This window comes from Saccostrea echinata, unplaced genomic scaffold (genome assembly GCF_033153115.1).
Source record: "Saccostrea echinata isolate AGI-Se365-2 ecotype Australia unplaced genomic scaffold, CSIRO_AGI_Sech_v1 ptg000047l, whole genome shotgun sequence".
NCBI lineage: Eukaryota > Metazoa > Mollusca > Bivalvia > Ostreida > Ostreidae > Saccostrea > Saccostrea echinata.
Window position 1 is genome coordinate 16,398,983 of NW_026889796.1, and position 25,816 is coordinate 16,424,798.

A 25,816-nucleotide genomic window follows, 5' to 3' on the forward strand; every position below is an offset into this window, starting at 1 on the left:
CATTAATTTCCTTTAATATGATCAATTATTTTAATACCATACCCTACATATTTCAGGTATCACACCACGGTTATCGACCAGTCAAGATGTTAATTGTTCCATGCATATAAAATTAATTTTTATTTCTTTTGAGAATTTATTTTTTTTTTGGGGGGGAGGGGGGTTCTTCCAGTCTATTTTTACAACTTTGATGCCTGTGCCTAGTAAATTTTATGTACTTTGTAAATAAATAAAGGTTTTTTTGTCAGGATCTATTCTTTTTCATGCAGGGCATAGGAGGCTACTTCCTGGGGTGCACTTGAGATGTTTATATATAACACATTGAAAACGGGTGAATCAGCCCATTCCACCCGTATATATCGTAAGACATATATTTATGGGAAAAAACCTGTGTTTTTCATTGACACCACTTGCGTGATCAATGAAATGGGTGAAATTAATAATATTGTGACGTACTTATACTTTCTAACATAAAATTAAGGATTACAAATTAATTCCAATATTTATTTTAATCTCCTTTTTTATTTTACTTTGTTTATTATTTACTCGTATATTTTCTATAATTATACTAGCATGTTTCATTTTTAAATTCATCATTATTATTGAGCACGTAGGATATTGAAATCATGCCCCCCCCCACCCCCCCACCCCCAAAAAAATAAATAAAGACCTGGTTCATATTGTTCTCTGAACATAAAGCTTTAAATTTAAATCTGTAAAAGTTTTGGATCTTTCCCTAATCACTGCTGACACCGTTTGTCTCGGTATCACTGTCATGGATAATATAAAGATTAGCGTTAATTGCGCTTTGATTGAATTCAGTTTATATCTAAATCGGAGAAAATCCACAGAATTTTTTGTTATGGATGTTATTAATCAAGCGCGGGTTGAGTCAGTGGTAGTGTGTATGTACGGCACAGGTACAGTCGCAGATGTTGTATACCAGGCAGAGGATACAATCATAGATATACAAAATGTAGGCATAGTCAAGTTTACATATATTTTCCGCGATATATTCACTAAGCCAGTTATCGTAACCGTTTTGGCGATTACAGCCTTCCATAAAGTAGATTTATTTAAAATCAGAAATTTTCTTTCCTCCATATTAACACATTTCGTGTTTTTCATTAAAAAACAATCCATACTTAATTAACAACATATAGTTTAATATGTTGAACAATCCGGAAAATCTTGCTCTGACATTCCGTTTTTGATATTAGTGAGCAGGTACAGTCATGGATGTCCGGTACCAGCACTGCCGAGTACAGTTGCGGATGTTAGCTGACAGACCCCACTCTCTTATGGTTCTGCTGACCATGCTGACTGTCATCAGACATCAAGTGACTTATGTCAATGCATGCTTATAAATTACATTATCTTACACTAAACTCTTAAATGCGTAATTATAAATTACTTGTTTACACCGGGACAAAAATGCTGATTGGGTGTAAACAAGAATAGTCTAGTCTAATCAACTTGGTACGAACTAATATGTGCACACGCACGTGTCGATAAAACATAAACAACCAGTTAGTGAGTTGCCGACTGACGGCAATATTTACGGACTATGAGTTAATATACGATGGATGGTTGATAAAGATGACAATGTGAGGTGGAGTTCTTTCTCCCTATTCAGTGTAGCTATTTCAAAATACTAATTCATCGCCTAGTTTTTACAAATAATAATATTTTTTATAAGAAATTTTGTGAAAGTAGATCTCAGTAGTTTGACGCTATAGATGTATATATTACATCAGAGACCTATATGGTTTTTATATGTCTCTGATTACATCATCCAGGTTAACTACTCACCAGTTGACAACAAAATCGTTAACATCAATAAATAGCTATAAAATATTTAGACATTCTCTTGTTTTACACAATCATGCTTCGTTCATGAACAAGGTTATTGACCTGGTAGGAAAAGTTCACGGTTAAAGTCAAGGTCGTCCTTGTTGACATACAGTGAACAGATAAAATCTAAAATCTCAGTTTATCTACAACGGACCAGATACACAAACCAACAGAAAAAAATAATGACTATGATTTGATGCAGATAGAAGTAACACGAAATAAGATCATGCTACAGTTTTTCCTTCAGTTTTTTTTTCTTTCTAATGTTTGTGAAGTTATTTCTTGCAAATGTATTGAAAAGGAATGACACAATTTTAAAGGAGCATAATTACATATTTTAAGACTTGGGACCATCTGTTTATTGTTGGAAAATAAAATGTAAGATGAAAATAGCGGATATTATCTGTCAAAAAGTTAAAGACTGATTAAAATTAAAGTTCTAGAATCATTATGAAGATAATAATATCTCTTCTACTTTATTTGCATTTTGTCAAAAATGCACAATTAACAGTAAAAATGGAGACTCCAAGCAAATGAACAATTACATTAAAATGCTTAGTTTACATGTAAGACCAATATAGACAGAAACATTTATTTTTGAATCATTTCCTCTGCCATAGCACCTACAGATATTGTAAGTTGACTACAGATTAGAGGATATTTTATAATGGTGTGATATGTTGCGTATTGTTGTCTCACCCGAGGCTCCTATCAGAAACAGGTAATAGGAAGAAGGCCGCTGTCTGGCAGCTAAATCTTTATTCTAACTAAAGTGTAAACTTTTCATCAATTTCTCAGAATCATGTTTGCAGGCCTAATGTTTGATGTGTTCCTGTAATTATAACCTGAGGGATCAATATTCTTTTGTGTGAGAGATATGATAGCAGCTTATCAAGGTTATCTTATACTGATATACTAAATCTGGACAGTTGTGATATGCTAAGTACTGTTTTTGGTACAGACAATGTTATTAACCTGTGAAAGTTATGAATTTCATGATGGAGTATTAGAACAGAAAGTATTTCACAGCATGATTAATTTGTTGCAGATCAGAACATTTATTCTACAGGTAGAAAGGGACTGATAGAACCATGACGTCCCCTAAAGCAAACAATCCCCTCACCCCAAATATGCAGGCAGTATTTGCCAAGTGGGAGGGGCGTGGTCCAAGAATGAGGGATGGAGATGCAAGGACTGAGAGTCAGATTAAATGGGACCAGGTTGGGCAACTAGCTGAGAAAATAACACAAGAGGGAAGAGCCAAGTGGAGAGAACGTTATGGAGATAGTATCCAGCCAGCCACACACAGGCGAGCTAAACAAAGAAACAGAAGACAGGCAGCTCTAACTATGGAGGAGGTAAGTGTATAAAGTCTTAACATCCCACCATGTACTTCTGTCTCTACCTGAAATGTCCCAGCTCTAAGTATGAGATATACTTACCCTAACCCTACAAAGCACTGTGTTGTTAGACTAAGGTATCCGACCCATATTAGGGCCTAATTTTCTAACATCAAATATACATCATGTATAAAATTGATTAATTCAAAGCATTTTAGAAAAGAATAGGATATACCAAGGGAAAATTTCAAAAATGTAATACCCTAAGCAGTAATTAATCAATGAAGATTGAGGTCTATGGGGACAAGCAAATTAAAAAAAAAATACTAAGAATATCAGTAAATGCTGTGGTGGAAATCTGTAGTTAATCAATAGGAATAGAACAATGGTTGAAAACAAATTTTTTTAACTAGATAGATTCCTTAGAATTTATTTTTATTGATTAAAGCAAAGGGGTATAACTCTTCAAGGACAGGACAAGGTCGTAAATTAGGGCACGTTCTGCTCTTAAATACTGATACTAAAACATGAAAATTATGTCTAAATATACTGAGTATTCAGCCATACATATCTGTTATGCATTCAATTTCATTGAATCTGAGGTTATTATGCAGGGCTTTCAAAAAGTTAAGAAACATGTGGTACTTTTACAAAAATGGGAGGTACCTTGTGGAAGCGATTTTAAATACCGGTATGTTATCGAAATTTTCTCTCAAGAATGTTTTGGGCGGTACAATCATGATGCCTGATTATGGGTCAGATACCTGAAATATGTTATATATTGAGTTGTCTTTTGTGTTTTGTTTATTGTTCCTAACTTTATTTTTGAAAGATATCAATTTGCATGACTAATACTTTGCACTTCTTTTGCTTATATACAAGATGACTGCTTTTTAGGTAACGAACAATGCAATAGCTGAGTTTAAGAGTAAACCCATGATCACAGCAGAGAATTTGCTTGTCACTCGACCCTACATGGGAAATGTTTGCTCCTGTATGCCTAACAGTCAGGTCAGAACAAAAATCAAAACTTTTCCTCTTTTTGAAATGAATTTGAGGAAAGGTAGTATTATATGTATGCCTTTTGGTATAGATCTTATACATGTAGATATATATATATATATATCTTCTCCATCCTTAAATATTAATGTTATTAACTGTATGGATATTTAATTTTCTACACAATGCTGCATCTTTTTTTTTTTCTTGCACAGGTGGATTTCAGTACGGTGGAGGCTGTAAAAATGGGATTTAGGAATATTCTGGATTTAGAAATGAGGTAAAAAGTGCAGTGTTTTACGTCGGGTTAAATTATGTAAATGTGGTTGTTTTTTAAGTATAAGATAAATGATCAACTCAGGATATATGTGTGCTTTGTCCATTTGTTAAGTCAAGGTTATCAAAATTCATATTCTGTAACTTCTGTGTCACCTACTTATAAGGACACCCTAAACTCAGATATTTTTGGGGGGCCTTAATACAGCCCTATCTACAAATACATGTGCCATACATATATTGACCTACTTTAAAAAATAGTTTTGGCCTTTAAAAATATATGACTTTGAATTAACATTTAACTTGTGAATTCTTTATTTACATGTGTAGACATTTCATAAAATCTCAGGTTGCAGACTTCGACCAACATTGAAAATATTGAACTTTGTCCTTTATATTTTGAACTGTGAGATGTGTGGCTTTGTATACACCAGTGAATATGTTGTAGAATTTTTACATGTATAAGAATAACTTTCAGCAGCAATGGAAAAATCAATGAATACTATATTGATATTTTATATAAGCATATTAGTAGAATCATTAAACCATTCAAGATATTTTTATTAAACATCATATGCTGATACATACTGATGTTAGCTTTTCAACTGCATCAACATTTTTTGACCTTGTCCATTTCTTTGACCTTGACCTTACTTTCTTCAGTTAGTGTTTAGCTCACTCTTAAAGAAACCATTCAGGATATTTTTATCAAACTTCATAAGCTGATACATACTGCTGAGAGCTGTTCAACTGCGTCAACATTTTTTGACCTTGATGTTTCCTTTGACCTTGACCCCACTTTTCTTACATTAGTGATTAGCTCAGTTTTAAAGAAACCATTCAAGATAGTGTAATTAAACTTCATATGCTGATACATACTGCTGAGAGCTATTCAACTACATCAACATTTTTTTTACCTTGACCTTTCCTTTGACCTTGACCTCACTTTTCTTAAATTTGTGATTAGCTTAGTTAGAAACCATTTCATGATATTTTTATCAAACTTCATATGCTATTATATACTGATGTAAGCTTATCAACTGCATCAACATTTTGACCTTGGGGTTTCTTTTGACCTTACCTCACTCTTCTTAAATTAGTGTTTAGCTCAGTTTTAAATAAACCATTCAAGATATTTTTATCAAACTGAATATACTGATACATATTAGTTAGAGCTATTCAATTGCATCAAAAACTGTTGATCTTGACCTTTCCTGTGACCTTGACGTCACTTTTCTTAAATTTGCATTTTGCTTAGTTTTAAATAAACCGTTTAAGATATTTTTATGTAAGCTTATGCACTTATACACAGTTTGGTGAGAATTTATCATCTATATCCAATTTTTTAGACTTCAATTTCAATTTTAAAGAATCTATTCAAGATATTCTCATCAAACTTCATACACTATGACTAATACAAATTTTCATGTTGCATTACTAATATACCCTCGGCAGGGCATTCATGTCCTATGGACATATTTCTAGTTTTTTCTTGAAATATAGAGGTACTGAACACCTACCCTCCTGATCTTCATCTTTTTTTAAATTACAGAACAAAAAGTCAAATTTCAAACATACTTTTACTGTATTTTTGATTCTACATGAAATAATAAAGATTTTATCAAGTTTGAAACATTCATGTTAAAAAATGTTCCTGTTGCAGGCAAAGCTTGTACCTTAATTGTAACACTCTTTCCTTGCAACACTCCTGTTTTCAATTGTAGGGGAAGAAATTGGAAAGAGAAATATTTTGCTAACATTGTGTATGCTGTAAGAAGGCGGACAAAATATGTTTACCCAGATGTCAGTTCATCTGTCCTAAACCATCCTAGGTAAGAAAGGTCATTGTTTACCCAGATGTCAGTTCATCTGTCCTAAACCATCCTAGGTAAGAATGGTCATTGTTTCCCCAGATGTCAGTTCCTCTGTCTTAAGCCATCTTAGGTAAGAATGGTCATTGTTCACCCAGATATCAGTTCCTCTGTCCTAAGCCATCCTAGGTAAGAATGGTCATTGTTAACCCAGATACCAGTTCCTCTGTCCTAAGCCATCCTAGGTAAGAATGGTCATTGTTTCCCCACATATTAGTTCCTCTGTCCTAAGCCATCCTAGGTAAGAATGGTCATTGTTTCCCCACATATTAGTTCCTCTGTCCTAAGCCATCCTAGGTAAGAATGGTCATTGTTCACCCAGTTGTCAGTTCCTCTGTCCTAAGCCATCCTAGGTAAGAATGGTCATTTTTTACCCAGATATCAGTTCCTCTGTCCTAAGCCATCCTAGGTAAGAATGGTCATTGTTTCCCAAGATGTCAGTTCATCTGTCCTAAGCCATCCTAGGTAAGAATGGTCATTGTTTCCCCAGATATCAGTTCATCTGTCTTAAGCCATCATAGGTAATAATTGTCATTGTTAACCCAGATATCAGTTCATCTGTCCTTAGCCATCCTAGGTAAAAATGGTCACTTTTTTCTGAAAATTTTACAATCCTGCCCTTTTGAGAAAATAATTGATATTCAGATTATAATCTGTAGAAAACTTGTTGTTTTATACACCAGCTATGTGGTAATCAGTGTGCCAGGCGTTTAGGTTTGTCATACTTTTATTCCATCAAAAATTCTAATATGTTTATTCTAATAATGGCAGGGCAATAGTGTGGTCTCAAAAGTTTTAAATAAAGTTTTCAACAGGGAATAGTTTTACAAAGAAAATATAGACTGATAAGTACATACAGAGTGAGAGACAAGTACACAAGGTATCTGTATCTTCCATGTCAGGGAAAAAAATTGACTCACATGAGTATTTTGGATGTGGGCCTCTTGTTGCTCACCTGAGCTGAAGGCTCTATATAACAGGCATATTTCTTACAAGTTTTAATTAGTTCATTTGCATAGAAACACCTGTACATAGCCTTAATTAACTTGCATATAGTAAATCTTAAAAGGGCAAGATGAAGCGATTGATCATTGAATATCTATAATTTTGAATGTCTTTGTATGAATAAGGAACTAGCTTTATAATCAAAAAGCCATTTGATCATCTGACAGATATGCCTTCTCTCTGTGTGTGGCTTAGTAATATAGTGAGTGGGGCTTGCAAATTTAATTATTGAATAAGAATAATGTAAATACTTGTATATATTTTTTTATTGAATCAATGTTCAGGTATAAATTTATGCAAATATAAGGAATAACCATCTGCAGGTTTTTTGATTTTATGTTGATGATGAAACAGTATGTTCATGTTATGATTTTATGATTTATGCAACTTATCATGTGAGCAAAGTGTTTGATCATGCCATATAACAAAAATCAAAAAAAAAAAAAAAAAAAAAAAAATAGAGTTATTCCCTAAACAACACATTATTGTTTATGCATTCACAACTGTAAAACCCATAATGGAAATTCTGTAGTTCACTAAGATTTTTATGATAAGTGTCTACATATCTGTCCTTACAGGGTTAATGAAGCAATATGCCAGGAAGATGCTGAATATACAGGTTTTGAATTTTGATTTTTTTTTGTTCATTTTTAGCTTTGCAATATTTTTTCAACATTTTTGATTGCCACTAAATAGAACTAATGTTTTTAACAGTATCTTTTCATTGTTTTGATCTAGATGATAAAAAAAGAGTAATAAGTTCAGAGAAGAGAGCAAAGAGGATCTTAGATGTGATGAAATCCACCATTACAGGAAAAATATCAGGGTAATGCTTAAAAAAATGTTATTTATATTTAATCAGATGAAATTTTCATATTTGTAGTTGAAAGAATTAATAATTGCTTGTAACAGGAAAGGAGAAAATGTATATGGCTGGACCAGGAATCGAACCCGGGACCCCTGCATCACTAGTCAGGTGCTCTACTGACTGAGCTACCCAGGCTGATACCCACGGCCCAAACCATAGCATTCCTCCCTCCTTAAATTGTCTTCGACCTCGAAGGCACAACCCAAGTTCTTATTTGCCCCTGGCAGGACTTTCACCTGCAAGTCCAGGGGTGGTCAACAGCACCAAATCTGTAACAGGAAAGGAGAAAATGCATATGGCTGGACCGGGAATCGAACCCGGGACCCCTGCATCACTAGTCAGGTGCTCTACCGACTGAGCTACCCAAGCCGATACCCACAGCCCAAACCATAACATGCTTTAGATTTTTAACTATATTTGACGTACTTTTCAAAAAATGTTAACCTTTGCTATAACTTTTGCACCAGAAGAGAAGGGCTGCCTTATTTTTTCACGCTATGATTTTTGAATGAGACATCAAAGTTTGACTTTTGAACTGTAATCTCATAAAAATCAGGCAAGGCTACATATTGGAGCAAGGTGTATACATGAATATAATTCACTGTGTGCAGTGTGTTCAGCATTCACAAAAAATATCACTTTTATCTGTACTTATAGCAATATGAGCTGCATTTTTGAGAATTTTATTTTGCTGTTAAAATGTGCTGTTATGATAAATCTGTAACTTAAGTCTTTATGATCAATTAGACTTAAATGAAGCAGTGAATTGCTTCAAAAGAAAGATATCTGTACAATGGAATTATAGTATTACATGAATGTAAAAAAAATCAATATTATACAGGACGACAATAACGTAATTTTTTTTCAATCAAAGCCTATAAATAGTTCTTCCATCACAAATATGAACAATAAAAGTTTATAAACGTTCTTTTTTCTGTCATGAAAATACTCAATTACAAAATTATAACAAAAATTTTGAACATCAAAGTTGCAGCTCATATTGCTTTAAAAAATAATATAATAAAAATGAAAATATTACCCCCCCTTTTTTTAATAAATGATCATTGCACCCCAACCAATAAGATACAGAAAGTGGGGAATCACTGTTTTCTGACTTTGTTAAATTTAATGTCTACAACCCAGTATATACAATAAAAAAAATTTTAAGAACAAGGGTTACATTACCTTTAAAGTGTGTGAAAGTTGACATCAGGTGTTAGCTTTTCACAAGTTAGTATTAGTTTGTGACTACAGTAAAACATGTATTATAAATAAGTGTATAGTGAAATGAATATTTTGAAGCTACAGGGAATAATAATCATTATTATATAGTCTATTTATAGTCCCTATATAATCTATACAAATGCAAACAGTTCATAACACTACATATTCACTGGTTTTGAAGCCGTATTCACTGGAAGGTCAGTGCGCGTGCGGCGGCATTGTGATGTCACAATCAACACCTCAAACAACGTTGAAAACAATATGGTTTCAACAGCCGGCGACAGCTCTTTATCTGAGCAGGAAAAATGTTAAGCAAGTCTATCGCAGGATTATTTTCCAAACATTACGATGTCTTTCACATAGCGAAATGAAATCACGGAAGTTATAAGTTGTAATCTGCAGGGTTTTTTTTAATTTTTCTACGAAAGAGGTTCATTAATGAAAAGAGTCCATAATTGTCTATTATTATACTTCTGTTAATTGTTTCCTATATAAAAGTCTGAAAATTTCCACACATAGCAAAGGTATACCCCGGGGTATAGTTTGTGCTACCCAACCCTCGGAAAATTTTCAGGCAATTTTTGCCACCAATTTTGATTTTCTGTAATCAATCTATAGACTGATGGTCCTGACTTCAGTAGCATTATGACGTCATCAGGATTTCAGTTCATTCTAGCACCCTAGTGTTATCTTATTCCAGATACTTGTTCAAAACTTGTATATATAATTATTCTTTTTATTTTTTGCCTATGAAACTGTAGTATCAGGTAATCCAATCCTCAGAAATTATGATATACATCAGTATAATAAAACGCTTATCCACTGGTTGTGAGTGGGATAGCTCTTTTATCAAACCCGCGACAGGGAACTATTCCCCGAGGGCTTACCCGAGGGGAATAGTTCCTGTCAAGGGTTTGATGAAAGAGCTATCCCACTCACAGCCAGTAGATGAGTGTATACATTTCACTGTAAGCATCAATTCATTGTAAGTGAGTTTGCTATAAGTGTGTTTTACTGTATATATGTATTGAACAGGGTCAATTAAGAGACAGTGTCAGAATTTGATCTAAATTGATGGGTTTTTTTTTCAGGATTGTTGCTTGGATTCTGACAAAGATTTTTCCCTCAATTTTACGTGCAATATTGGTTCACAAAGGCCAAATAGATGTTGTCAAAAAAGCTTCTGAGGTAAGAATAAAGGACATGAAAGTTAAATTAGATAAGTGCAACAAAATGAAGAGTCGGGTCTAATTCAGAAGATGATTTGTTCAAATTGCAAATTTAAATATGAAACTACACAAGTGTGTTACAGCAAAAATCACAAGCGGAATATGACAATAATGACATTTAGATCTGATAGCTTAACTCAATGCTTGCAATTCTTTTAAGGATGTACAATACACCTACCCCACAAAAATTCCTTGTGTTTGATTTTGTTCTTGCTGTATTTGGTGTGTACATATTTTAGCACAAAGGCATGCAAGCACAAATTCATTGGTGCTAAATTTTAGAGCATCAGTGATTTGTCTCAAAATAAATTTGGCACAAATTTTGGGTTTGACCTATGCCCGATTTTTTTCTTCAACAGAACACAGAGTAGCTTCAGTTTCTAACTCAGATATTCAGGTTAACTTTTGGTCACATTCCCCATGACAGGGCAGGTACATGACAAGGTATTTGAGGCCTCAAAAATTTTAACTGTTTTAAAGTAGCTTAGGTAGTTTTAAAACTGACTGTTTTTATGTTATTTTATCCCACACTTTTAAGTGATGAGAACATTTTTATATCCACATTTTTAAAGACCTTTGAGGGGTTATCAAAAAGTTAAAATTTCAAGACATACAGAGCCAGAGACAATTGTGGATGACCACCATGATTAATAAAGTTGTTGACCTTAATGATAAGTACAAATAAGCAAAACACAATTATTGATCCATGTTTATTTACCGATTACATTTACACATGTACATTAGTTACCAATATGTTTATTGTTTGCCTGTGGCAAAATGTACATAAAATACCTTGATCTTCCTACATAAAATACCTTGATCTTCCTACATTATGTAAGGACATCTTTCTGGGAATGGGTATAAAATTTAGGAAGAGAAAGACCATAAACTTAAAAAAAAATCAGAGGAAAATCATTGGTGCACTACTAATTAGTGCTTTGGATCACTTGCATAAAAGGCGCTAATACCAACAGTGTACAAAAAATTTTCTCGTTTTACAGCAGTTCATACATGAGACTATTATATCGTATGTGTAATATGCGCATTTGGGACAATTCTAAAATTTAATTCCTTTAGGCTGTTTACAAGGAGAAGAAAATTTCAATCAACAGACAATAAAATTCATGAATTTCATAAAGAAGAAATTAAGCATAGCTTTTAAATTTGGTTGACTCATTCATTTGTATATCAAAGTAATTTTGTAAAGGTACATAAAGAACTGAAAAAATTAATTAGCTTGATTTAGCCTTGAAAAATGGGTGTTTTCCAATTTAAACATTTTTTGGGGAAAAACATTGTTTAATTTTGAAAAAATTTGGTTACCAAAACAGTTTTGACAATTTTTTGAAGTTTCAGTATAAACCTACTGTTTGATATCATTTTATAAATTCCATATCAAACAGAGAGGTGTTCCTGTGATCTATCTACCACTTCACCGCAGTCACCTAGATTATGTCCTGATGACCTTCATCTTCTGGCATTACAAGATTCAGAGTCCTTATGTTGCAGCCGGAATTAACCTGAACATTCCATTCTTTGGGTAAGGAGAATGTTAGGAAATCAACATGATAGAAAAATTATTTATATTTATTTGATCAGGTTTTTTGCCTTTGAATCCTGATTCAATGAATAATACAATACAGTATCTTTTTAAAAAAAGTGAAAATAGATCTTCATTTAAAAAAATCTCAAGAATGGCTGAGCCATATGTAACAACACATATGTGTGTTTATAGAGAAGATCTAAATTCTTCAAAACATGGTCTGTGGGACAGGGATCACATTAATTCAGCCCATGTTTAATTTGAACCATGATACAAGGTACCACAACTATAAAGTTGATAGTGTATCAAAGACTTTAAGGCTTTGATTCTTTTCTTTTTATATATATATTTTCAGTTTCTGAACTTCCCCTGTTAACTTTTATTATTAACTTTTATGTTAACTTTGTGCTAATGAGCCCGGCTTGCAGTGCTTTCAGTACTCTGATTTTCAATGATAAAAAGAAGTTAGAATTCCTTTCTCTATGATGTTAGTGTTTATTTTATAAGGTATTTTTCCCTGTGAATTGTAAAGAAAGAATTTGCTAAATAATGTATACATGTAATTGAGTCCATCTATCTTTATTAAACAGAGAGTCTTTGTTTGAAGTTATCTGAGTCACTCAAATGACCTATTCCTATTTGTTTTCATCCTTTGTCATGCATAATTTTTTTTAACCTTTTCAGCTTCTTCCCTCCAACAGCTGAAGCAATTATAATCAATTTTTAGCTCAACTGAGCTCAAGTGAGTTTTTTAACCAAATTCTGTCTGGTATACCTGCCGACTTTCCCAATTTACCTCAAAGTCTTAATTTATATGACTTTTGACCCCCTTAATACACTCTACAATTCAAATGCCAAATCTCCCACTTTAGAGATTCTCACAGTTTCAGTTTTAAAATCATAACTATGGAAATAGATCATACAGACACTTGAGTGATAGATATTCAGTGTACAGTTTTCAAACATTTAAATCTTAAAGCAATATGAGATGCATTTTTATGCCCTTCCATGAAATGGCCGGGGCATATAGTGTTACCCTGTTCCATCATCATTCACTTTCCGTTCATTATCTCTGCAACAGTTGCACACATTCAACTCAAATTTGACATATGGACACGTCATAGGAATATGCAGGTCAAATTTGAATTTGGTCATGGTTTGATGACTTTTGACAGAGTTATCCCTCTTGAATTTAGAAAAAAATAAGAAATTTTCAGTTTCCGCTCTCTAACTTTTGTAGGGATGTATAAGGTTGAAATTATATGTGCAGATATTTTACCAGAAAATACAGGTCAAGTTTGAATAAATATTGCATTTGAAATCTTGGCTGCTTGAGGGGGCATTCGTGGCGTTACCAACACATCTAGTTGAGAATTTTATTTTGCTGTTAAAATGTGTTATTATGATAAATTTGTATGTAATTTAAACCTTTTTGATCAATTAGACAGAAATAAAGTATCAAATTGTTTCAGAATAAAGAAATATATATTATAATAGTATTGTATAAGAAATCATTATTGTACAGGACAACAATAATGTACCGGTAATTTTGCTTCAATCAAAGCTTATAGATAGTTCTTCCATTGCAAATATGAACAACAGAAGTTTATAAACATTCTTTTTTTGTGTCATTGAAATAGTGAATTGCAATTTTGCAACAAACATTTCTGACATCAAAGTTGCAGCTCATATTGCTTTAATGTGTAGCTATCCAAATGGACATGCAAACTTCAAGACTGCGACTGATAGTTATGGAAATAATTTTTTGCATCTCCTTGTGTATTGAAAGTGTTACCAGGTCTATGTAGAGTATCATACTCAGGCATATTTTCTGCAATTACAATGATGAATAGTTTCTTATAATTGAATTCACTGTAATTTTCTGCATTTAAAGCAGAAAATGTTCTGCATAAAAGACAAATCTTACAGTCAATTTATTGGAAAACTACTGATAATGTTCCTTTGGAGTAGGCAGGTCTGGTTTGGCATCCAGCTGTCTGTCTTCAATTTATTAATATTTTTGACTTCCTCCCTACAACCACTGGGCCAATTTCAATCAAACTTGCTACAGACCATCCTTTTATAGGTAAAGAGGCAGAATCAAGTTTGTTCAAATCATGCCAGAACATCAAGGCCATACTAGTCATATTGAAATTCAGAATCCCCATGCATTGTGGATGTAAATATGGATAAGTCCTGATCCTAGGGGCCAGGGTGGGCCATAGTTTGGGGTCAAAATAGTCATGGGAATATAGAATAGATGGAAAAAAAATCTTCTGAAGAAATAGGGAGAGGGTGACTCAGGTTAGCATTGTGGCCAATGGGCCTCTCATGTTTTCCATAGAATTTCAGCTTTTATATAAATGTATGCTTTTTGGGAAAAAAAAACACTTACATTTGGAACTTTTCTTTTTTCAGACCATTCATGAAGAGTCTTGGTGGATTCTTTATTCGTAGAAAACTTGATAAAAGCAATGGGAAGAAAGATATGCTGTATAGGTCTATTTTGCACATTGTAAGTTTTCATTTTCATTCATTCAAGATAAACAAAATATACAAAATATGTGATATATATATATAAATTGGTATGCTGTTATTTTTCATAAGTTATACATCTTGTTTGAAGTCTTACTGAATTTGCAGTATATTGAAGAATTATTGAGAAATGGTCAGAGTATGGAATTTTTCTTGGAAGGAGGTCGGAGCCGATCTGGAAAATCTTACCCTCCGAAAGCTGGCCTCCTGTCTGTCATACAAGGAACACTTTGCAGTGGTATGAGTGCTCTAATAATTTCAAGGAATGCATATATTTGTACTTTGTTGTTTGATTTTTAAAAAATTTCTTATCATGATTGTAACTTAATTGATCTGTGTTTGGCAGGACTTGTAGAGGATGTATACATTGTTCCTGTTAGTATCAATTACGAGAAGTTGATGGATGGAAATTTTAGTACAGAGCAACTGGTAAATTCTTTCATTGATCCAGTGATTGGAAATTGCATGATATCAATCCCATTGAAAACTTAAAAACTATAATTACATGTGTTAAATGTGAGTACATTGTATATGTTTCTGATTTGATGCCACTGAAATAAAAGGAATTTTTTTCTAGGGACTGGCAAAGAAGCCAGAAACGTTTTTTGGAGCTGTAAGAGCTTTACTTAAAGTTTGCAGAACACATTATGGAAGTGTCCGAGTTGATTTCTGCAAGCCTTTTTCTCTCAAGGTACTTTGTATTTTTTGATGGTTCATACTATGGTGTATAGGCTTTCTTGTCCATGAATCCATCATTTAACTTATTTATGTCCATGTCCTATCTTTCACACTGTAAGGCCTAGGATTATTAACTTTGCCAGTTGATGCATTTGTGGGGGGGGGGGGGGGGGGGGTGAGTCATAATCCAAAAGTAGGTCACCATGTTGGAATTGGCTATACATTGTCAAATCAGGTCCACATTATATCCTGCACACTGTCCCAGGATCATCTGTCTTATTCTGTTGATAATCTTGGGAGAAAGGTGGTGTGACCCAAAAGTAGGTCATGATAACCTTTTTGGAATCTTATGGCTAAAAATACACAAATTATGTCTGGATTTTGTCTAGGACTGTCAAAATTGCTGGGAGCATGTGTCATGTCCCAAAATAAAGTCAACATAGCCTTTTTTTTCAAATTTTGTAGCTAAACATGGTCATATTTGGTCCCAGTCATATCTTGCATAGAGTATGATCTAGAATCATTAAACTTGGTCAGTTGATGCATCTTTCTTGAGGGGAAGATGTGTTTCAACCCAAAAGTATGTCACAATGATCTTGTTTTTATATAATGTCAAAATGTATCTGGCATAGCTCACTAAAACTTACTAAGATTTACTCTCTTAGTAAAAACACTAAGGGTGACAGATTGTTACTATCAGTTTTTATAGTCTTAGTAATTTATGATAATTGAACAATATTTGATAGGTTTAACATGTGCCTTCACAAGTCTACACTTTTTATTTACAATTTGCGTTTTTTATTCAGGAATACCTGCAAAATACTCAGTCTTGCCAATCTAGTGTTCAAGGGAGTGAACCTAACTCAGAAGGGGAGCTCTCTGCAGATTCGGACCTATCTACCTCGCCTGTGATACGGAGACAAGGGAGTGTCTCCTCTCTGTATGGTTCTGACATAGGGAATGACAACAGACAAATTGTTCAAGATCTTGCAGAACACATCACTTACAGTAAGTCTATCTGTTTGATCTAAGAACTAACACGAATCCTGAGATAATATTTTTATGAAAAGAATTTGTGTACTAGTTGGTGGAATACTTTATTTGCAGTAAATAATAATTTACATGAAATACATTTCTGAATCTCACATTTATAAGAGACATTGTATACAATTACAGCAAGCACAAACAGTACAGCGCTGATGAGTACCAATCTCCTGGCATTCCTTTTGCTGAAAAAACACAGACAGGTACAATGGCTTATCAAAAAATTACAATACAAAATAAAAAAAAAAATCTGTTGTCATTTGGCTCATAAGCTATTGTAAGAGTATGCTTGTGTTTGCAGGGAGTGAAGAAAAGTCAGCTAGCATTAGATTTGGAGTGGTTGATTTCAGAATTGAAAGTTCGTCAGAGGGACGTAGGATTTACAGGGGAGGCGGAGACAGTGATTCAATCTGCCAGTCTTCTGTTGGGGGAACATTTAATAACAAGGTCTGTCACAAACATAGGCCTGCACTACCTCAAGCAAAGCTTTATAAAAATTGAGAAAAAAACATTCAAGCTTTTGAATTGTTTGCAGAATTTTTTTTGGTGAGTTTGTTTTAGACCATGACTTTGCACTAAAAATTGCACTGTATTTTTAGAACAATGGAACCAGATTCTACTGTAGAATTTTACAAAGCCAGTAGTGAATTACCTGCCATTGTGGAGCTGAGTTACTATAGTAATGCTGTATTGTCAGCCTTCCTACTGGAGAGTGTGATATCCTGTGCCATTATTTATTGTTGTGATGTGTCACTTGACAACACTCCTGGACACGAGACCTGCTCAGCAACCAGAGAGGAGGTTCTAGAAACTGCCATAGAAATTTGTCAGCTGCTTCAATATGAATTCATATTTGTCTCGGTAAGTAAATTAATTTAATTAAAAATTTAGTCAGTTAATATACTTACTATTTCTTCAAATTCTAACATGTCTATAGATTGTGCATAAAGTGGGAAAAAAAAACAAAAAGGCCATTCTTCTTGTCAATAGGATATATTGAATGTATGGATATATTTCAGCCATGCAAACAATTGGAGGAGGCCCTTGGAGATGAACTTGATCAGATGATAAGCATGGAAGTTGTTCAAGTCAAGGAAATGCTTGTGAGTACAGTTGTACTTATAAATTCCTGTACATTTTATCTTAGTTAAGCAGAAATAGAGTTTCAGAACAAATTTCTCCTTTTCTTCAATCATACCTTCACTATATATATAATGTGCATAAATCAATATCAAAACGCAATGTAAAGACACATGTTGTGGTTTTAATGTAGTGACTAATCAAATGTACTGACTGAACAGTTAAGTATCATAACTTTATGTGCAGTGCCCTTGACATGTGAGATTTGAATGTGCATCAGCTTTAAATACTCAAGTTTGAATTCATTCTAATCGAGGATTCAAATTATGACCCAGACAGAATTTCAGTTTCTTTTGACCTTTAAGCTTTGAGCTTTAGTCATTAGTCAAACATCTATGGGTCAATCAGTCAGTTACCTGTGGATCAGTGACAGCATACTTTTAGTTTTAGTTCATTCCAGTGAAGGGTTCCAAAGTTTTTAGGTTGGACACTCATTTTCCATGTCATGACTTAAATACACTAAGTTTGAATCCATTACAATTAAGGCTAAAGAGTTTATCACCCGATATAGTTTTGTGACAGACAGACAGACAGAAAACCATGCCAAAACCAATGTCTTCTCCTTTGGAAAAGACATAACTGTTGAAATGGTAGGATTTTTTATTGATGTTTATCTTTCGGTCAGTGTGATGTCAGTAGTTTATTGATATTTGTTATCTTTCGGTCAGTGTGATGTCAGTAGTTTATTGATATTTGTTATCTTTCGGTCAGTGTGATGTCAGTAGTTTATTGATATTTGTTATCTTTCGGTCAGTGTGATGTCAGTAGTTTATTGATATTTGTTATCTTTCGGTCAGTGTGATGTCAGTAGTTTATTGATATTTGTTATCTTTCGGTCAGTGTGATGTCAGTAGTATGATTTTTTTTATTGATGTTTATCTTTCGGTCAGTGTGATGTCAGTAGTATGATTTATTTTTATTGATGTTTATCTTTCAGTCAGTGTGATGTCAGTAGTATGATTTTTTTTATTGATGTTTATCTTTCGGTCAGTGTGATGTCAGTAGTATGATTTTTTTTTATTGATGTTTATCTTTCAGTCAGTGTGATGTCAGTAGTATGATTTTTTTTTATTGATGTTTATCTTTCGGTCAGTGTGATGACCAGTACAGTATGTATGAGAAGGGCTGGGCCCAGAGACTCTCTAACACTATGGCCTGGAGGGATGAAGAGGAAGATGAGGAGGAGAACTTTACTTTCCAGCAGACTTGTCAGGTGATACAGCTAGCAAATTTACACTTCCACAATTTAGATTCACCACAAATTATTTCTACAAATTAATCTTTGATATTTGTTTTCAGTGATTTTATGAGGTTTATTGTATTAGTTTGCTTCTAAATTTTAGACAAGTAACTTTTCCACATTCACTTTCTTTAGGGATATGTTGTTTTAGACAATGGTTGATATCAGATAGACATAAGGCAAGAATTATGTGATAAGGATAGCTTATGTATAGATAGTATGACTGGATAATACATCGATGACCATCAAGGGCCATTTGTTTTTATCAAAACATGAAAGACCTTACTAAATTTTTTTTTATTTGTAGGTTAACACAAACAGAGCAGATTGTATGGAGAAGTTGAAGTTTTATCATCAGATACTGGCACCGTTTATAGAGTCTTACTGTATAACAGCCTGTCAGATAAGCAAATGCCTGCACACTCAGCTTCTGGGTTAGCAAACTTTTATTAATTTGAAACAAATGAAAATGATCAGATTAATATGGAATAAGAAGTAATTTAACTTAATGAAAGATTCTGATGTTTTCAGAGAGTGAATTTATCCACATTATTCACTCAGAAGCTAAAAGGAGGGTCCATGAAAAACTGGCATCAAATGGTAAGCAAATATTAAAAATAAAAAATCTAGTCATTTAAAGATCTCTAGATCAAATTTCGTATTTTTCTAATTTTAACTAATAATAATTGCTTTACTTTAATGCTAATGAATTTCCAAAAGGAATTCATTATTAAAATGAGCTCAATTTCAGTATACCTTAGGGCAAAATTTGTCAGAAATGGCTTTCTACTTAGCAGAGGGTCAATGAACCTTAAGAGCCCTCTATACACTGCACAATAGAGAGTTCTGATTTTGTTGTATTTTTATGGAAATAGAGTGATCTGCCCTTTGATCAACAATAAAATAAATTGAAATGTACAATTTATTACTTAATTTGTGATCAAATCAAGCATTCATAACACTTTAATAGGCCAAGATGAATAGATAGAACACTTCATTTGTAGATATTTTGCCCACTTAAGTAAACAACAGTGATTTATGTTCATCAGTACTTCATTGTCTTTAAACATTTTTCCTGGGGGTAAATGCAAGGCACCCTATGTTGAAAATGTGATAGATAAGCTCAATACATACACCTTTACACACTATAATTTTCTCAATGTCAAAAAAATATTTTCCTATAGTGTATAGAGGGTCCTTAATCTCCTTTTATATTTTGACATTGAAAACCCTGTACTGGCTTATAACCAGACCTTGAACACTTCTTTCTGCTTTGAATATGAGGAGACTTGCTCAAATAATTCAAACCAAGTTTTTAAAACCAAAAAAAAAAAAAATCATTTTGCAAGTTTTATCACTGTTTTGAATTTTTAAGTATAATTATCTTCTGTTGTTAACTTCGTCACATTTGACATTTCTGCGAAAGTGAACTTTTTCCGAGTGTTTAGTGGGCATACAGCAATTTCTTATTATACCTGCAAGGTTGTCCCTGAGAATAGAATAGCAGGGGACATTAAAAACATTATGTTTGGTCTATAGCCGTCTAACAGGAAAACTTTGGAAGTTCATTCTTCACACAAATATTAATTTTGTCCTGAAGATGTGTCATGATCTTGACCCAAGGTCATTCTTGCAAGTTCAAGGTCACCAGCAGAAAAAAGTATAAAATTTTTCTCCGATCATAACCCCCCAAAAGGATAAGTATTGGAAGTTGATACTTCAAACAAAGAATACTTGTGAGCTTAGGGTGTGTCATAATAGCAAATATTGTAAAGCAAAGATTATTACTTGCCAGAATTTTGTAGCTACATGTGATATATGGCAAGAAAACCATTTAAACCTATTCTGCTCCTACATGTTCCTTCTGTAGAAAATATATTTCTTTAAATTATTAATGCTATTAGAAATTTATGTGGCCTATCTGACACTCACTGTGCTAGAATTTGTTGCAAGTAAGTATATTACTTATATTTAATTCTAAACAATATTTTATTATGTATAATCATAAAAGGATTGGACAGCAGGCACTGCCTATATAAGTCCTCTCCATAATACTCATATTTTATGTTTATGCAATGAAAAGAATGATGTATGTAAGAAATAATGAATTGTTTCCATAATAGTATGCAACAGTTGTGTTTCACTTAATAAAATAATTTTACTGAATTGTACAAAATTGTTCAAGATCATATTGGATAGCTGTTGTTCTTTTTACAGAGGAGAGTGTTGTCCTAGATTCTTTGAAGAACTCCCTGAAGTCTTTCAGTGACATGAAAATTATCGACATTTACTGTGTAGGAAATCTAAGAATGGTGGAACTTCATGATCATTTTGAAGTGAAAGAAAAACTCGATAAATATGTAGAGCTGCTTGAAATCTTGAAGGGTTAACTTTAATATTGACTTAAGAGTGTGGGATTCTTTGGATTTCTGAATTTTGAAGTGTAGTAATAGTACATGTGCAGTGATGGTTGTATGTATTAATTCAGGGAGTTTATGTATGAAATAACTGTTACAATATGACAAATCCATGGTTGTTACGTGTTAGTATGGATAGAAATATCATATTCATGCATCATTTAAATTGACTGAAAGACAGTGAAAGCATGAATTTTGATAAACAGTGTTGGAAAGCAGAATGATGTCAGAGGCCTTTATAATGATGACAGAGGCCTTTATGGTTCTGTTGATGCCGATACCCTTAGGAGGGTTTAAATGTGTACATGACTGTGTGTATTTCTCTATTAAATTACTTTGTTACAAAGAAACTCTGTGTACATCATTGTTTATGGACAAAACAAAAAATCACTTAAAAGTTATTGAAATAATTATCTAACTATATGTATATGTTAAAATATCTGCTCTTTACCATAGAATTGAAATTGTTTAAGGAATGGATTTAATAGCTACCAAAAGTGGGTTGGGGCAGTTAATGCTTTATAAACCGCTTATAAAAAAGCATAAACTGTTCCAATCCACTTTATACCTCATAAATTGGGTAGCTATTAACTTTATTCCTTATAATTTGATTTTTAATTTCATTTAGTGTGAGAAAAAAGATGATTGCCCTTAAAAAAAGACTTCAAATTGTACAAAATTTAAATATAATGTCAGGTGGATCAATACATTTGTGACACAAGTAATTATGATGTAGGCAACCCAATTTATATGATATAAAGTAAATTTTTTATCCAATCAAATACCACATTATAACTAGAATTAAATTATTTAATTATGAAACATAATAAAAAACAAAAATTAAACATCAAGGCTTTTCACATAAACTGTGAAACTATCTCAACAATTGAAATCCTTTTCTTTTTACAGTAATCTTTTTAAAAAAAAAACTTTTTAGTCATAAATATTGAAAGCTCTGATTACTAAAAGGCAGTTCTAAAAAGCATGAACCCATTTTGTTTTAGCATATTACTAACAAAGCTAGAGGCTCATTAAAACTTGCCAAATTTCTTTCTGTATCAGAATTTTAAACATTTTTATCTTCTAAATGAATGGATTGCTTTCAATCAATCTTTCTTCAAAAATTAGTTATATTAATATAATAGGCAAGTATTGCAGTAGTGTAGATTCAGATTTTGTTCCAGATATGACCTTCAGGTTTAGGATTGGAAGACAGTGCTAAGTTTGACATTGAAATATCTACAATAATCCTTACGAAATGCATCTCCAAAGAAAAGCAACAGAATTAAATGGTCCATTAGGTATGGAATCACTCAATCTAGTGCAGATATATTCTGGCCCTTGAGGAGAAGATACTGGTAGGGACACATGGAGAATGATGAATAATTAACACCAAAAGTCATTAAAATAATGATCTTACAATGTCAGAGAATGGAGAGATTTTAGAGAGTTTTGTTACATATTCATTTGGAAGGGATAAGGAAAAAGTAGTTCTACTCAGGTGAGCATTGTGGCCTATGGCCCTTTCTTTTTAGTTGTTGTGTCATGAATACTAATTGGAGTGCACAGTCTTCAGTGAAACTATCTACATAGCTGAGGGTTAGCCACAAGTTCAAAGGTCTTGAAAGGTCAATGCTTAAAGATTATTCCAATAAATATAATCTGGATTAGATTTATGAAAGCTAAGCACCATACAGAGAAGCGCATTATGTATGATTATATTACTAGATATTTATCAGGATATGAGCACTAATGATGCTTTGGGGATGCAGAGTTTAGGCTGAAAAGTTTGCATCCAGAAGTTTAAGGAGACAAGCCAGCATTATATTTCCACTTTAAACTATATTTCACTAGTAACCAATATCTTGAGTTTTCATGTTGACGATTTTAAGAATTCTAATCCCATTTTAAAAGAGTCGCATTATGTATCTTTTAAACAATGCTGATTATTACATAAATTATTTTGTTATACATTTGTTTCATAATACAGGATTTTTGCATCCAGTATTACACACCTTGTATCAGTACCCTTTATTTCACCCTTTATCACACGTCCCTTATTCAGTACCATTTATTTCATTGACACCCTTTATCACACGTCCCTTTATTACACCTTTCCAGAACATCTCTGTATTTTTCATTCGGAGAACCTCGGATCTTTTTTGATTGTTTATGAAGTGTATTTAAATTGTAATTTTCATCAGATATTTTATTATATTCTATATTTCATTTCTTATCACTGGATGCATTGCCTTTAGAAAAAATAATGAGAAATTCAACAAAAACAGAACATATTCAATTATTAACAAGAGATGTTTGTGAAACACTTATCCCCCCCCCCCCCCCCAAATAATTGGAATTTTTCTAAGTCCAAGGGGCATAACTCTGTCAAAAATTGCTCAATCATACCCAAAACAGAACTTGATCTAGATATTTTTATGATAAATCTGTATACCAAATTTCATTTCAGTGTTTACGTGCAACCTCTGTGAAGAAAATGAACGGAAACTGCAAATGATTGGAATTTTCCTAAGTCCCAAGGGGCATAACTCTGTCAAAAATTGCTCGATCGTACCCAAAACAGAACTTGACCAAGCTGTTCTTTTGATAAATCTGTATATTAAATTTCATTATTTGCAACCTCTATGAAGAAAATGAACAGAAACTGTGGACCGACAGCAGCAAAGCAATATGCCCTTCCTTCTTCGAAGGAAAGCATAAATATTCAGTAATTAATTTACAAGTTTATATATGATTTTTTGACACTATTTTCAAATAAATAATAAAAACTTTAGATGTGTCAATAACGCCACGAATGCCCCCACAAGCAGCCAAAGTTTCAAATGCAATATTTAGTTTTAAATTTGTATTCGAACTTAACCGTATTTTCTGGTAAAATACCTGCATATACAATCTGAACCTTATACATACATCCGTACAAAAGTTAGAGAGTGGAAACTGAAAATTTCTTTTTTTTCTAAGTTCAAGAGGGATAACTCTGTCAAAAATCATTGGACCATAACCAAATTCAAACTTGACCTGTACTTTCTGGTAAAATACCATGCATATGTAATTTCAACCTTATACATACATCCCTACAAAAGTTAGAGAACGGAAACTGAAAATTTCAAGAGAAATCTGCTTTGTGGACTATTGTAAAAAATAACATTGTTTATTTTACTTTATGATCTAAGAAATGCAAATGATAGTTGTTCTGCCACCTACCTCCAAGTCAATTTTCAAATTTTAACATATTTTGAATGATTTTTATAATTATTTATATCTGGTTTTAATTTTTTAAAAACTTTTTTTGGCTGTGGTTATAAATAATAAAAGTTTTATGAAAAGGAGCATTCTACTTATTAAGTATAGTAGTGTGGTCCCTTTTTACACCCTTGGTTTACCGATTAAATATTAGCATACAGTATTTTTTTTGTTTTCATTGTGTATAACAAAGTATTTCTAATTAAAGCATTGTATATTTATAATGAATACTTAAACGTATAAAAAAAATACAAGCCAATTTTTTTAACCTATCGCACTAAAAAATGCCAGAACATTTTCCCCCAATCAGAATTCGGTTTCTCTATTAGTACATGGAAATGGGCAGAGACATTTAGATTATATACTATAAAAAGAATATCTTGATATGATATTTTTCTTTCAACACAAAAGACAAATTATATGTTCAAGATTCACAATCAACTATAAATACAATTTTCTATTTACAAATCTTTGACAATAAAAGACAGATATAAATTAAACTGATATAAAACTGAGTACGTTTCAACTGAGAGCTACATGTAGCACGTTTACTGGGAGCAATTACCCGTAACGATACAAATCCACATGGCTTGTTATGATTCTAAACAGGTCATAAAGAGGTTAATTGCATATAAATGAAGTCAGCGAAGAGATTCAAAATCACAATACTTTTAATTAGAAAACATGGAGCACAAGATTGTTCCACAAAGATATCTTCACTCAACCTTTACACATATAATATACACATTATATTTCAAACTCGACTCTGAACAAACCTGTGTTCGGTGTTTATGAAAGCTTTGAAGTGTGTACTCGTCACTGATTTCTTTTGATATTCATGGAAATCAAAAGACCCTATCTTAAACATTCAGCTTCGTATGCTGCCTATATCTATTGTTTGACATTTTTAGATGATGATTCAAATAATAAAGACATTAGTTAATAATAAAATTTAATTTTTGAATCTTTTAACAAATGTTCGAGATTTGACGAGTAACCGGGGACCACAGATAAGCCTTACTGAGAATTGTTCTTTGTTCAAAATGCTACTGCTCCTACACTTTTAGTCAAAAAAAAAAATTGCCAAACAAAGAAACTACCATAAAACAGGATTTTTTCATGATAATTAAATTTCACTTTCATGTGAGCATTTTTAGATCACAAATAAAATTGTCACCAGTTGCTGTATCATAAATTAGAAATACATGGATATAACTCCAATAAGGACTATGCAAAGTTAAAAAAAGCAGTCTTTAATATGGTGTTCCATTGGGGCCACTCGCACCTTC

The 25,816-nt window shown here is 32.8% G+C and overlaps 1 protein-coding gene across 2 annotated transcripts; it reads left to right on the forward strand.

Moving 5' to 3' along the window:
• Positions 1–1,527: 1,527 nt before the first annotated feature.
• LOC133202566 (glycerol-3-phosphate acyltransferase 1, mitochondrial-like) lies at positions 1,528–21,613 on the forward strand. 2 transcript variants are annotated; one of them, XM_061338403.1, is made up of 22 exons: positions 1,528–1,612; positions 2,924–3,212; positions 4,092–4,205; positions 4,409–4,473; positions 6,194–6,301; positions 7,924–7,964; positions 8,084–8,171; positions 10,529–10,625; positions 12,070–12,206; positions 14,628–14,724; positions 14,853–14,982; positions 15,091–15,173; positions 15,322–15,435; positions 16,229–16,430; positions 16,599–16,669; positions 16,768–16,913; positions 17,066–17,327; positions 17,486–17,569; positions 18,700–18,819; positions 19,154–19,280; positions 19,378–19,446; positions 21,064–21,613. In XM_061338403.1, the coding sequence occupies exons 2-22, from the start codon at positions 2,946–2,948 to the stop codon at positions 21,234–21,236; spliced, it is 2,595 nt and encodes an 864-aa protein (XP_061194387.1). In that variant the 5' UTR covers positions 1,528–1,612; positions 2,924–2,945; the 3' UTR covers positions 21,237–21,613. The 2 variants fall into 2 exon arrangements, with proteins under 2 accessions (XP_061194387.1, XP_061194386.1); XM_061338402.1 differs by lacking the exon at positions 1,528–1,612 and having other exon boundaries at positions 2,887–3,212.
• Positions 21,614–25,816: the final 4,203 nt, after the last annotated feature.